At 44.2% G+C, this 15,163-nt stretch overlaps 1 protein-coding gene across 1 annotated transcript in view; it reads left to right on the top strand.

Annotated features, from left to right (window-relative positions):
* Nucleotides 1-15,163, top strand: part of PREB (prolactin regulatory element binding) — a 101,265-nt gene that overhangs the window by 56,543 nt on the left and 29,559 nt on the right. Inside the window, exons 5-6 of the mRNA XM_086928142.1 lie at nucleotides 5,826-5,950; nucleotides 11,017-11,190. Coding sequence (XP_086784268.1) covers nucleotides 5,826-5,950; nucleotides 11,017-11,190 — 299 coding nt within the window. The remainder of the gene's footprint in view (nucleotides 1-5,825; nucleotides 5,951-11,016; nucleotides 11,191-15,163) is intronic.

Raw genomic sequence — 15,163 nt, 5'->3', positions numbered from 1 at the left:
CTTAAAGGGTACCTTTCTGCTCTATCAGCCTTCTTGAGGCTACCAGATCAGCCTTCTTTATTCAAGTCCCCTATTGTGAGTAGATTTCTGAAGGGCATCACGCACATGTTCCCTCCTGTTCCCTTCGTGATGCCCCAGTGGGACTTGAATCTGGTTCTCACCTATCTGATGTGTGCTCCCTTTGAGCCGCTTCATAACTGCCCTCTTCGTCTCCTTACTCTAAAGACGGCCTTCCTGGTTGCCATCACCTCTGCCAGGAGGGTGAGTGAGCTCCAGGCTCTTTCTTCTTCTCCACCTTTCCTGTCTGTTCATCCTGATAAGGTGGTGTTACGTACACGACCTTCCTTTCTGCCCAAGGTTGTCACGGCCTTCCACATCGGGCAGTCCATCACTTTGCCCACCTTCTTTCCGCCTCCGCATCCCTCGAAAGAGGAGGAGAGGCTCCACCGTCTGGATCCAAAACGTGCGCTCTCCTACTACCTAGATCGCACACGCCAATTCCGGGTGGATGACCAACTCTTCGTTGGTTACGTGGGCGCGAAGAAGGGAAAGGCTGTGCACAAGAGGACCATCTCTAGGTGGATCATCTTGTGTATCCAAGCATGTTACTCCATGGCGAGGAAGGAGCCCCCGGCTGGATTGCGGGCTCACTCCACTCTGGCCACGGCAACGACAACTGCCCTGGGCCGCGGTGTCCCCCTGCAGGACATTTGCCAGGCAGCTACGTGGGCCTCGCTGCACACGTTCTCAAGACACTACTGCCTGGACAGTCAAGTCCGGAGGGATGGCTTCTGTGGCCGTTCCGTCCTCCAGGACTTTCTGGTGTGATATTGGTTCGCAGACCCACCACCGGGGTTGGTATTGCTGGGGTATCTATTCTAAGGTAAGGAATCTATCACTAACGTGTCTCTTTCAGATGCACAAGTTACTACTTGTGTAACGATATATCTGTAAGAGACATTAGTTAGTGATAGATTCCTTACTGCCCACCCATCCTCCCCGTTCTGCGAACCGATATCTAGGGTTAAGGTCATCCCCTTTCAGGGCCCTAGTTTCATGGCACCAGTGTTAGTTCTATCATGGCTCTGCGTATCTGGCGCGGAAAAGCTGTGTTATCAGAACTGACGTCAGCGCGCATGGGCGCCGTCTAAGTACTCCGACGTCATCCCGGCGCTCACGACGCCGACGACGGACGCGGAGCCGCAGACGACGCCTACCGGCGCGCAGGGGTATTGCTACGCAAAAGTTTCCGGATCCAGTCTGACGCCTGGGGATATTCTAAGGTAAGGAATCTATCACTAACTAATGTCTCTTACAGATATATCGTTACACAAGTAGTAACTTGTGCGTTAGGCCCTAGGGGCGCGTAAAACCATATACTAAGTAAGTTGTATAAGAACCACGACTTGGGAAAGGAGAAGGCTTAGGGCCTAGGGAATCGCTGGGGCTACACTATCTGACCCTTAGGGTAGGAGTAGGAGGCCCACAGGCGGCCCGTGCAGTGTCAGTACACTCACACGAGAGTCAATAGAAAGTCAATGGGCACTTAAAAGGTAAGTAAATGGAGATTTAGGACACATCCAGTCTATCTAGGAAGATACAACGAGCAAAACTAGATACTAGGGTAGTCAATCCCTACAGGAGCACCGAAGTACTTGCGTTACCTCACCCCCCTGCCTATTAAAAAGTCCCCTGAAACCTCCCCTTCATTGTTTATCCTAACGCGAGCTTTCAAGTCACTGTGCAGGTGGGCCAAGAAATATACAAGTGCTTTATCCAACCAATAATTTAAAAGAACAACCCATAATCGAGAGCGGTTAACAAAATCAAAAGCAGAACTTAAATCCATAAAACCCAAATACAATGGGAATTTTTTTGGCTATAGTGTATTTGCCCATTATTTGGTTTAAATTCAGACATTGCTCCACAATCCCCACATTACTTCTAAAACCCAACTGACACAGGTGTAAAATCTTATTGTCCTCCCCCCAGGCCCTGATCTTATTAAAAATGACTCTTCCTAGAATCTTCTAGGTGTTATCAATTAAAGATATAGGATGGTAACAACTAGGATTGAGTCTGTCACCCTTCTTAAGGATGGGGACAATAATACTATTAGACCAGGTTTCCGGGGCAGGGGTGTGGGACAAGTTGTTAAAAACATTACACAATAGAGGTGACCAAAATTCAGGCTCTGATTTAATTTGATTGATGGATAATCCATCAGGACCGGGTGCTTTGTTACCTGCACTTTGATTTATAGCGTCTTCCACCTCCATTATCGTGAAAGTGCCATGACTGGGTAGATGATGTCAGCTGATGCGCAAGGCGCAGCATAAATATTTGAGAAATGATCTTCCCGCATTTTACCTGTTATATTACAATTGATAGGGGTAATGTTTGATCCTATAGACCTCAGATTTGACCTCGCCCCAAAACCCGTCAGCATCTTTAAGTGCGGCTGTGCGGGCAAGGGATTCCCACTGGTCCTTTAGTAGCTCTACAGCCCGAGTTTTTGTGGCACGTTTATAGTGTGTCCTCAGTAGTCTTACCAGGGGCTGGTCCCGTGGTTCTGCTGAAAGTGCCTTCCGTAGTTCCCGGTTTGCTTTGGAACAGGAGCTATCAAACCACCTAGGATCTTGGTTAGGACGTGTGACTGGTTTGGAAATCTCCTTTTTAAAAGCCACACATAGCCATGCAAAAGCTTCAATGATTTCAGGACCTTGGTGTTTGCTGGATAAACAGATTTCAACCAATTGAGGGTACTTGTTAATAATGCGTGCTAAAAGCCCCTTGTTGTCTATCCCCTTCCAGATTACTCGGAGTTCGTCAGTTGATGCCGCCAGGTTAGTTGCCCCTATTTCCTGTCGCTTATCCACTCTTTTAATAGATTTAAAAATTGTCCGAATTGGATTATGATCGCTATATACAGTGCTAGGGACGTCAGCCTTTATTAAACAGTCCACAAGTAGAGAGGATATAAATACATAGTCAATTGTGGAGGAACAGCCACGCCCTATGTATGTGGCCAACGGGCCTTCGCCCGTGATGCGACTGGCTATCTCCATAACATTGACTAGGTCACGAGTGGCTAGGTGGTTCAGTAGTTCCTCCCCTCTTTTACCGGGTAACACCCGACCAAAAGGGGCAGCTGAGTTGGCGTTTCCCTTGTGAATGTGGACATTGAAGTCACCTCCCAAGATGATTCCATCTAATTTACTGTAGGTTTGTCCATCCACAATTTTATCAATAAAATCAAACAGCCTTATAAAGTTATTATTCGGTTGTGATATAAAATCATTATTATAAAAATTTATTAAACACAACTTTATCCTACTGGAGTAGATAATAGCCTGGAAATTCTCATCATTGGTCTCCAGAGTTTTGGTTTTTCCTCCTGCGGTGATCTTTGACTATATGGATAAGCCTCCACTAGGGCGTCCCGCGGCCGGGCATGGTACAATGTAGTTATGGCAAGTATAGCCTTCAAGAAGCAGACTACTAGTGCACCATGTTTCCTGGAACATTAGGATGTCGAAATTATTGATCCATTCAATCCAGTCTATGGATTCCATTTTTGCTTTGAGACCGGCAATGTTCCAGCTTAGTATGGTTAACCTATCGGTAGGGGTAACGACAGGGGTAACAAAATCAGTTGTTGTATTTAATTCCCGTAGCGATGCTACCTCCACACAAGCCTTGGGAACAGTAATGGTGGTGCTTGGCTTATTGTTACCCTGAGGGCCGTTGTCATTGGTCATGGGCCTTTCTATGACATCTGGGGAGCCCGTTGATGGTCAACCCTGGCTCTCTATGTCAGATAGGGCACTAAACCTGTTAGATAATGGGTAAATTGGTGTAGATGGATTGGATGATCTCTGTGGAGGTCTGTATAAATATCCCAGGTATAGAGGGGTCACAGCGGTTGAAGGACTAAAGTGGATATTATTGCTATTTAATATATATTTTACGGTTGAGGGATGCCTGAAATTCATGACAATACAATCTCCATTGATGTTCTTAGGTAAGGGACCAACCCAACCTACCCGTCGTACTGTCAGGATTTCGCTAGAAATCTGCATCCCAACACCTTTATGCCTGGACAGCCTATCAATGCACTTATTTTTCAGCTGAACCCAAGACTCTCTTTGATCCTCTTTCAAGGGGGGAACTCCTGCTAAGATTAAGACATACGGGCAGGCTTCAAGGTGCAGATGAAGGACTGGCCCTAGTTGTTTTTTGGGCCGTGTGACGTTGGTTGACCCGTTGTCAGAAACAACATTTTCTGGTTTCCACGGTTTCACAGAGGCCGGTTGAGGGGTCCCCCGTTGGAGCTCCCGCCACCCCACCAGTGGAACAGGGCTGCCTATCTGCTACATGCGACACGGTCTGAGGTGGTTTGTCCGCAATGGGACCCCGTATGGGCAAAAGCTGGTCTTTCCCTGTATCACTATCCCTGGTTACACTCTTAGTACCTGAAGTACCACAGGTGGGCCTTTCCCCCATAATGCCCCTATTGACAGCCTCCATATCTTTCAGGAATCTGTCTCCCCTTAACTGATCAATACTAATAGCACCTTTCCTTTTTACATCTTCCTTTTTCACCAGGCTTTCTAATCTGTTCAGTCTTTTAAAAATCATATTAAACTATTTGTCCATTTGACTTTTCATTTGTTTAAAAATTGAATTAACTATGGTTTCAATAAAGTTCCCATTTAGTTTATCATGTGAAACACTTCCCGTTGTTGGCTCAGTCTGTGTGCAGGCAGAGTTTTGCTCTCTTCTTGTAGAGGCAGCAACGGTATTGCTGTTAACTAAGGGTACAATCTCCGTGTCAGGTCCCCCACTGGGTGTGGTTTTCCCACAGGACCACATGCTCTGTGGAGTTTGTTGCCCTTTGTTGCGGGGTGGTTGTTTCCTCTTATTTGGTGTTGGTTTAGTGGGACCTCTCTTCCTTTTCTCTTCAACAGTCTTATCACTAGGAGCCGAGGTGGGAATGACAGTAAGGGCCGTGGGATCTTGCTGTGAGTCAGTGATGGTAATTGTATTACAGTCCATTGGTAAGACAGCGGATGAAATGGCCGGCAAGGTATCAGTCATACAAACTGGCTGGGGTTCTGGGGGTTCGAAGTACGAACTTGACAATCCCATAGACATTCTTCTTTCTGTATTGGCTATCTCTGTGGAGACTAGGTTAAAAGCATTTTCCAGCATACTTTCTATAGAGGCAGGTATAACAGAGGGAGCTTTAGTAGACTGGGCTGTGGTGTTAATATTGCGTTTTCCCCTGTTTGTTAAATTTTAGGCTCACCTTTGTAGCAGCTTAGAGGGGTGGCCTGCCCGACCGCTGTCACCCCTGACTGCCACAGACGGCACGCCCTTTGTCCGGGCTTTGCCAGTCTTAATGCACCTCCGGTCGCGTTGGGCGCGTCACTCCTGCTGCGCCGGACCAGGTGGTGCTGGGACTTGTAGTGTGCCCAGCGCGGTTGCCCTGCAGCCGTTTCCCTCACGGCGCGGGGCTGGGCTGGTGGAAGAGATGCCATTGACCTCACGGCAGGGGATGTGGAAATGCAGGAAAGTTGCGCCGTTCCCCTCACGGAGGTGAGTGACTCTGCTGCTCTGCTCCCCTTATTCATTTGCCTGCTCGAGTGTCCCTGTCCAGCCTGTTGGCTCTGAAATGCCTTTCTATTTTGTTCTTTTGCAATTAACACACCATTCGATCTGAATGAATGCATCCACGTACCACTGCTTTCACCTCCAATCAGTACTATGTATGAGCTTCCATCTGGAAGGTCTTTATCAAGCAATGTTTGAAATTCCCACAGATAGTGTCTGTAGGACATGACTTCCAGTGCTGTGTGTGGAAAAAGGATCAGCTCGTAACCGCTCTTCAATGGAACGAGAACCTTCCTGCAATTCCAGACAAAGCCTACCGGTACCAAGCATGCAGGTAATCATCTTGCATTTAATATCAAGCTGAGTTTGACCTAATTTACCATTTCACTGCCATAGTGAATGCCCATTGTAATCGATTGGCCATAATGATGCACGTTGTAACATTAGCCAGGATTGTGTTACGGGCCTCATTGCGCCTGAGACAGTGCCTGGCTTCGAAGCTTTTGTTTTGATAGGCAAACAAATGTCTTTCATATTCGAAATAACAAATGCAAATACTTACCTGACATGTATGTTAATTGCTCTATCAACGAATACAAAGACACATTTCTCTGCTGTTGTGCTGATTTTTCATTTTTTTAAGAACCTGTAGGAAGTTTGGTTTATGGTCTAATGTAAAATTTGGTATAGTAAGCATGTTTTAAAGTTTTTCAAATAGAGCATGATTCCCACCTCTGTCTTATTCCATCTTCAGACACTTACCATCTTTGTGCAGGCCACATATTTACTGTTGACATCCACTATTAGCTTTATAATCCATTGGTTGACCGTCTTGATCCACAGCTGCTGATCACTGTCTCTTGTATTCATCATTAGTCGTTGGGTGAGCCTTACGCGCCTGTTCTTCATAAGCTTCTTTTTACAGTTTGAGCAATCTGTATTAACGCCCTATGAAGAACTGTCATGTAATAAGTAATGCGTTACACGGGTCTCCACTTGCGAACACATAATAGAACCGCTTTAAATGGTGTTACAACAATATCTGTTGATTCATTATTTTTAATTTCACTTTGTTAATCCACGTTTTTCTATTTCTCTTCAATGTGATACAACATGGATTATTATTTCTAGGTTTTCAAAAGTAATAGGAAAATGTGTTACAGCAAAAGTGCTATGTGTTATAAGGCCTACTTAAAAACCACCAATACACAGCATTTTATGAACACCGAAAGTAATTCAGAACAGGTGGATCAACAGCAATTTTCCAGATACGAAATAGCAAGGTTCCTCTGTTGCAGACTACCTGCGTTGAATGGACATTGATCTGGAGAGTGCTCTGGAGGCCACAGCCAATAATTGCTTATGATAAATTAATGTTTTCAGTTCCAGACTAACTCTAATCTTCAAGTGTGCTAAAGTTGCATGCTCACCATAGTTGTGTAATTAACAGTCCTGTTCCTTTTCATGCAATAGTAACGAGAATTGAAATGTCCTTGCATGGTAACGGCATGTCGAACGAGAGCTACAGGGGAAACTATGAGTATCTTCAGCTAGTTACTGCAACTCCAATCTATTGACTGGAATCAATATTAGTGCCCTTTGTTCCCAAAAGAGCCTGAAAATAAGTCTCGAAGTCATCTAGTTACTTAAGATTTTTATCAAGCCATTGATTTAGCCTTTGAGGAGAAGGATGAATATTTGCAGAGTCATGAGCGGATATGTCTGCTGCATTCAACACCATTGACCTGGGTTGGTGTTTGGCTGGATGCACTGAGCTGGGGTTCAAGATCGTGACCTCAAGTGGGTTGCTTCCATCTTTGCTAGCGTTATACAGTGGGTGGCTGCGCTACCATTTCCCTTACCAGTATATGCTATTCCATACAGAGCTCCCGGGAGTTGAACTCGGTTATTTTACATGTTAATTTAAGGCTGTTATCTTGCCTAATCGACTCGCTACTTATTCTTATTGACACCCAGTGGGTCCTCCATATAGGTGCATCTGCTTTCCTCTGTGGCTGTTGCCAACATGTAGATGATTTTCAATAGACAGAACTTGAATCTACTTTTTTCCTTAGCAAATTGGGATTTTTGACGGCTTGCATTTCTAGTGGGTAGTCCTAAGCCAGTAGCACCAGTAAGGAATGGTCACAGCTCAGTTGGACCGTGTTACCCCATATCCATGCAGTATCAAAGCTGCCTCTCTCCTTTCTGCAGGCTTGCTTGTTGGTAACCCAGGCTTCGCTACTGTAATGGGTTGCTCTGGGTTGCCACATGTAGATAAAGGCTGAGTATAGCTTTTTATAGACTAGTCAAAACCTGTGATTCTCCTTTATAACACAGTTTGTTTAATCTCTTTTACCCATACTAACCCCTTCAATTAAAAGATTGTTTAACAACAATCTGTTTTTTAAAACCCAGATTTTGCTGAAATCCAATGACATCTCAGAGGGGAAGGGGTGCTTTGCTCACATGTTTGTACAGTGGCCTATTTTGGGACTAGAAGTCATGCCAAATAAACAGTGTCAACCGAGAAGTTTGTTTGGTCTATCTCGATAAAGAGCATTGCTGCAGTTCAGTGTTGATCTGTCAAGCACTTGAATCATGGGCGCAATGTGGATATTAGGTATTTGAAAGAGAAATTATCTATGAAAGTCTGCGATAGAACAAACAGCACTTAGCAGCATAGTTTCTAAAGGAAGTGTGTTTTACTGTTGTGTGCTCTCCATCACAATGTATAACCTCTAGAATAACTCCCACCAGTTAGGAGGATCTTTGGAGCACTTTTGATTAATGTTTATTAAAATAAGAAGTTATTTATTTTCGGTGGCAGAGAACTCCACTGTGATAGTAGTGAACTGCTGCTCAAACATCTAGAAATAGTGACCTCCAAGAGTTCCTGTACCAAGTCACTCACTAAAGTTTCTGACTCGCATCCTAAGGAAGGCGATACCATTCAATCTTTCCTGACCTTTTGGGGGTGAGGAATGGCTGGGTGCAGAATGATACTGTGGTGGTTGCTGAGAAGTCACCTTTCCTTGCTAACCACCAAGAATCGACCGGAATGACCCTTAACAAAAGTAACATTGTAGATAAAAAGCTTAAGTGCGGCTTCATTAAATACACTATTTGGGAAATCTGTTTAATCAGAATTGATTTCTAGCTCATTTGCTTTCCTTGAATAAAATGAAGCCTGCTGATGCGTGCTATGAATCAGTGACTGGGGTGAATTGATATACATCTGTGCACCACCACACATTTGAGATAGGCACATGCTGCAGAGATGCAGGGATGAGGTAACATAGCTGACCAGTAAATAAGCATGAAATAAGGGCATGTAGACCTCTGATAAGGGCATCACAGTGAATGATTCATAACACTTGAGAGAAAACATCCAGCATCCTTCTGCGAACGGTCGCTGGAAAAAACAAGCAATCCAGGCAGGAGCATGGATGCCAGCCTCAACATCTTTAACAGAGTAGATGACCGCAGTGAAAAGCATCCAAGCAAATCCATGGAATCATCGCAGGGTGGTGTCTACAGTCCTAAGAGATGCATCACTTCTTTGTGGCATTGAAATCTTGTTCAGCGTAACTCAAGAACGAAAGCAGAATCAATATTATTTTGATAATTGTTGCGGACCGGACAACTACGTTGAGAACTGCTGGACGATGAGACAAGGAAATTACCTAAGAAGATGTCTAGTTGAAGTCTTCTCAAGAGTTTAAACTGAGCATAGGTGTTCTTTCCTTTACATGAATCACACTGTGCTATTCAAAAACACTTGGGGCCGGATGTACGACCCTTTTTTTTGTAGCTTCAAACGGGAGATCCTCCATTTGTGACCGCAAAATGGCATGTAAAAATGCTATCTTGCAAATTACTGACTCGCAAAATGGTATTTGCGACTCCTGCCATTAGGAAGGGGCATCCCTTCCTTACAGCGAGTCACAATGCAGTTTACCATCTACTTCAAGTAGGTAATAAACCACTTGCAAACGGGAAGGGGTCCCCCTGGGACCCCTTCCCCTTTGTGAGTATGTGAGTGAGAAAATATTTTTAAGAGCAGGTAGTGGTCCCAACTGCCTGCCCCTCCCTTAAAAAAGTTTCATTTTTCTTTTTTTAAATGCATCCCATTTTCCTTTAAGGCAAACGGGCTGCATTCAAAAAGAAAAAAGACTGCTTTATTTAAAAGCAGTCCAGAAACGGTGATCTGCTGACCCCAGCAGGCCACCATCACTGGGAGTGCTAGCTATTCCTAATGGGGTCGCAAATAGAGATAGCCTCATTAATATTCATGAGGCATGCAATTTGCGACCCCATTAGAAATCGCTAACCGTGTCTGAGACACTGTTATACATCCCAGTTTGCAAGTCGCAAATGCGACGCAATTTGAGAGATGCACATTGGCGGGTCGTACATCTGGCCCCAAGTGACCTTCATTCAAAAACCCACCCAAAACATGTATTTATTAGTGTAGTACCATACATTTTGAGTTGTGGCCAAATGAGGGCACTTCATTAAAATGGTATCCGCATCAATGGCTCTTCGACCTGTGTTTCTTCCATGGCTGATCATCAGGAGAATCGCTTATTCAGAAACATTAGAGCTAAATTGCTGCCAATAGTTCTTATTCAGCCTCAGAAAGCAAATATTCTCAAATTGGCGATGGCAGCATAATGGAAAGGCCTGCTTGAATGAATGAATACATTTTTTGACTACTCTGTTACCCACAAATGGGCACAGTTGCACTGAGAGAAGTCCGGCACAGAGGACAAGTGACTGAGAGAACTCTAATCTTCAGTTGTATAGAACAAGCTATGGACCTATTTGGCTTTGTATTAAGCTAATGAAGATGTGTTGTCTCATTGGGACACTAGCATTCCTTTGCTGCAAGCAGTATCCCATGGTTATCATTAAGGTGCAAGAATATTGGTGAGACAGAATTCAAAAAAGCCAAAACGTTCTTCTGACTCTTTCCTAGTTACTAGTACTTCTCCAGCTGTAAAACCTTTTCACTCATTCGCTTTCTGATATGGAAGATTCCTTTCCTCTTCATAGTGAGCTCCTCCCATTGACACTGAATTCCTCCGAGTGTCAGTGGTGGAATATTTGAGATACGCTTTGCCAGTATTACATTGTAATGGACTGGGAGGTGATGTATGGAGTTTGGTGTGGGACCTGCATGTGTCTTTAGCCCCTTCATAACTTTGTTTTACTCCATTTCCTGTTCCTTCATTTAAGGGTACAGAAATATTTACAAAGGGTGAATAATTGTGTGAATGTACCACACCTCTTTCTCCTATTTGTGAGACATATCCCGACTATCTTCCCAATGGTGTGTACTTGAATTGCTGTTTATCGACTAAGAAAATGTAATTGTCTTTTATTTTTCACCCAAAGATTTGGAAAGGTGGAGGATGATAAGGATGCACTCCGCCTCTATACCGTTCAAATTCCATACAAGAGGGAGCGCAAGCCCCCGCCATGCTACATCACCAAGTGGGATGGGAAGAGCTTCTTACCGCTGCTAACACAACCGTGTGGGAAAGAAGTCATTTCATGCCTCTCTGTCAGGTACTAAAAACCTCTGTGCTTTGGTTTTTCTGTGCTGTTCCAACCTTTGGGAACCTGGGTGCTGTTTTATTTAATTAAATTGAACAATACTTTTTGCAAATTCTTTGGTGACGCACAAGTGGGAAACGCACAGGAATGCTATCAGGCTTAGGGAATTTACGTGGAAACGGTTAAGTTTGCAGATGTAAGATTTCCTTCAATGTTTAATACTTAACTCTTGCAGTGACATGGGGTCTGAGAAGTACAAGTGCTTAAGTTTCTGTGTTCCATAGTTTTGCTGCCTTTGCCAGTTTCTCATTTTCTTATATAGCTAATTCATTTTAAAGAAACCTCAAAGGCACAATGTAGGTTCTCCATAACATCTGTGAAAGCCATACTGCTTGGTGGTACATCATGGCTCATGTGTGTGGTTATAATGAAAAAAAAGTGAATAACAGTTATTGGGCTCATTCTACACATCGGCGAATGTGGCACAGCTCTGGCCCACACTGGCCTGGCCTTAGAGAGGATTCAGAAAAACAGTGCAGACTAGACTGACAGTCTTAATTGACTAAAAGTTGGCTCCTAACATCTGTCTCTGGAAAGAAATCCATAATTTGATCCCTGGCATGCACAGGTTGTGCTCCCCATCGAATTGAAGCAAAAAGGTGTCGGTGGAGCTACCCTAGATCTATAATCTGCTTGCTGATGGAGTTAAGATTTTCTTACCCTCAGATAGCAAGAAGCAATACCCTGCATTCTTCTGTTCTGCAAGATAATATTCAAAAGTGCGCTCAGTCTTCCACTAAATCCAGTGCATGTTTCTTCTGGCATCTGAAATTCAGTTCTGTTGATGCAGACCAAGGGTTGGATGGAGTACAGCGTTTTTTTCTGCCTGCAGGTAATTTAGCCTACATATAGGGTATTTGTGTAATCCTGCCTGGAGTTGGTTAGGGCTTGCACCACCGCAGCTCTTATGGACAGCGAATCGAAGAAGATAAATGCTTTTTATGAGTGAAATGACAACAAATAAGATGCTACTGAGAACGAAGAAAAGCTGTGCTTTCTTGCTTAGATTAGCATCCGGTGTGACTCCTAAAGCCTTCATTTTGCTTGATGGTTGGAGGCATTGGTCAGGCAATGGAAGATTTATAAGCCACACATGTGAAGGGGCATCTGGGACAATACGTTGTCTTTTTGCTGTTGAGTTGAAGCGGGCTGGATTTCATCTATCCATTGTGTTCAGGTGACAAGCCTGCATGTTCCCCAAATTGGTCCCAGTATGTAGATTGAATATAATCTGTGTGCCATCAGGAAATGAAATGCCCCTGTTGTGCGTGACATTACATGCATGGCTGATATAAGTATTTAAGGTACATGATGATAATGGGGACCCCGGATCTCTCGGTTTAGCATGGTTACTAGGAGTGCTTAATTGTAAAGTTAAAAAAAGAGTGCCATCGCCCTTATTAGGAAGCCTCTGCAGCATACACCACCCATTGCCCCTGCCAGTACTGCCAATAACAGTACCAACACCACGATCACACATCACACATCACACTCCTTCAACTTCGACTACTCCATACTGCCCAAAGCTATAAGAACTGTGTGGAATAGTCTGAATTTTCATTTTTAATGTATATTGAATTATTAAACACTGCTGTTGTGCTAATCTCAAATTAGAGAGTGACCATGTGGTAGACTGTCATTAGTGTTCTACACAAATGGGGCCGCTCCCAATCGAATGACCTAAAAAGTGCTCTAGTGTGTTATGTGTATTTGAGTGTAGGCATCTCACAAAAAGTTTAGGACTGGCCTCACACAAAACCTAGTTTCATGCTCCATCGGCCATCCTCACCCTCTAAAAACTCGGTTTGATAGAGGCCAAGCATACACCTGACGACAGGGATGCACTTCTAAGCTAAGTGGGGGCCCAGAGTGAGTGATTGAGATTAAAAACCATTACAGTTGCCTCACTTAATTTTGATGAATTAGGTAACTGTATGGTGTCTAAAAACAAGTGAACGGTGAAATGGGGAAGGTTATTAATCCCTCGCCGTAAGGATTTGGGTTGACATGTTTCTGCCTAGTGTCAACAGTGGTACATTGCATTCATCCGGACCTATTGCTATATTTATAATAGGGCTCCACTCTTACCAACACTGTGGTTTAAGAAGTCAAAAGTGGGGTGACCTTTGTCACTCTCCACTACCTGTGGGTCCTCTGTACCCTGTGAAGGAAAAAAGAAAGAAAGCTTACAAGAACACCATCAGGATACTTAGGTCATTCATATAAGAAGAAGGGACCACACTACTCTTTTTAAGTGTGCGTGGTTAATGTGTGTAACACGTGACTGTCATACGTGAACACACACATGATAAAATCAAGGGAAGAGTATTTAACTCCCATATCTTACCCACAGCCTTCACCCTACGTACTCCATGGGAGGAGGGATAAAGGGAATGCCCCTGTAGTCCAACCCTAGAATATTTAAGCAAAAATAGCCATGTTTGAATATCAAGGGGCTTAAAAGACTGTTAAACAAACGTAGTTACGTCTACAATGGATCTAACACTCATTCACACACAATTGCCTTACTTCATCAAGGTGCGCTTTCCGCTGCATCACATACTAGTATCCAGCTCTACTCCCTGGTGATGAATGGGACCGGTAGAGCAAGCGGTATGAGTAGTGTGACTAATTAGTAGGGTAACGTGCAATTATTGCCAATTGTAACCACCTGGATGGTTTCCGGTGTCTGCGTGCTCTAGTGTAAGTCCGATCCAACAAAGCCTGACCTGCGCCCAAGTTGTCGCTCCAGTGCGCCTTTGATATCCGCTGTCCTAAGCGGCGTCTGTGTAAATCGCCTGATGTGTGCCTGGCGGAAAGCGCGCCTGCTGGTCACGTGTGTGGCTCTTGCTAGGACTCGTTTCCTGGGGCTGTGTGTATCCGATGTCTCAACCGGAAGTCAGGCGCGCTCTAAGCCCGTGACTAGGAAAAAGTGCCCAAAGTAAATGCACAGCCTCAATAGTGAAACCCAGTGTCTCCCAGATGAAAAATGGGATCCCTGTTGGTATTGATGTGCGTGTAATGGTGCCTGCTATGGCGCATGATTTTTCTTTACTAGATGAGAGGTTCATTGCTCCTCATCCGTGCAAAAGTTGCAAATAATATAATAAACGGAGTGCCATTTTTATGTGTGGTACGCCGTATCATTTTAACATGGAAATTAATCCCACAAGAGGGAAAAATTTACAAGGAATAACCACCCTAGCTATTGGCAGAATTAACACATGGTCAAAACCTTATGGTGGATGCGAGGAGGTCTGCATAGTCCGGATGTTTATTCCCTTCACTAAAGTTACTCATATTGGTGTTCTACAAGAGCAGTGCAATGTCCGTACTACTGTCAGACAAAAGGAGACTGAACCCAAATGGGGCTTTTTACCGCCCCATTTGTAGCCAGGGGATTTCGTCATTTAATCCGATTTTCCAGGAGCATAAGCGGAACACCCACCGTTGCTCTCTTTCAAACAGCGCTCTCGCCATATCCGGTTTGTCGTTTGTGTTTACTCATGACCTCCAGCACCACCCATCTCAGGTCAGGTTCTTTGTGATTTGCGTCTAGGTAGTGTTAGATTAACTTGGTGTTGAATTTCCTACACCGAATAGTGCTACGGTGTTTGTTTATATGGGTCTTTATTTTCCATGTGGTCATGCCCACATATTTGAGATCACATGGGCATGTTAGTAGATACATAACCCCCTCAGTATTGCAGTTGCTGAAGTCTTTTAGTCGCCATGCGTTGCCTGTACCTATATCCACCTCCTTGGTTGTATATGTCTGTGGGCATGCTACACAGTTCCCACATGGGAAATGTCTGAAGGGTCTTGATTGGTTCCAGAATGTAGTTTGGTCTGTTGTTACTTCTTTTTGTAGCTGTTCCTGGACTAGGTTTTCTCAAAGGCTTGGTCTGGGGCTAGTGTGGATAGA

Source organism: Lissotriton vulgaris, chromosome 6 (assembly GCF_964263255.1).
Source record: "Lissotriton vulgaris chromosome 6, aLisVul1.2, whole genome shotgun sequence".
Taxonomy (NCBI): domain Eukaryota; kingdom Metazoa; phylum Chordata; class Amphibia; order Caudata; family Salamandridae; genus Lissotriton; species Lissotriton vulgaris.
This window is presented reverse-complemented; position numbering and strand designations above follow the sequence as displayed.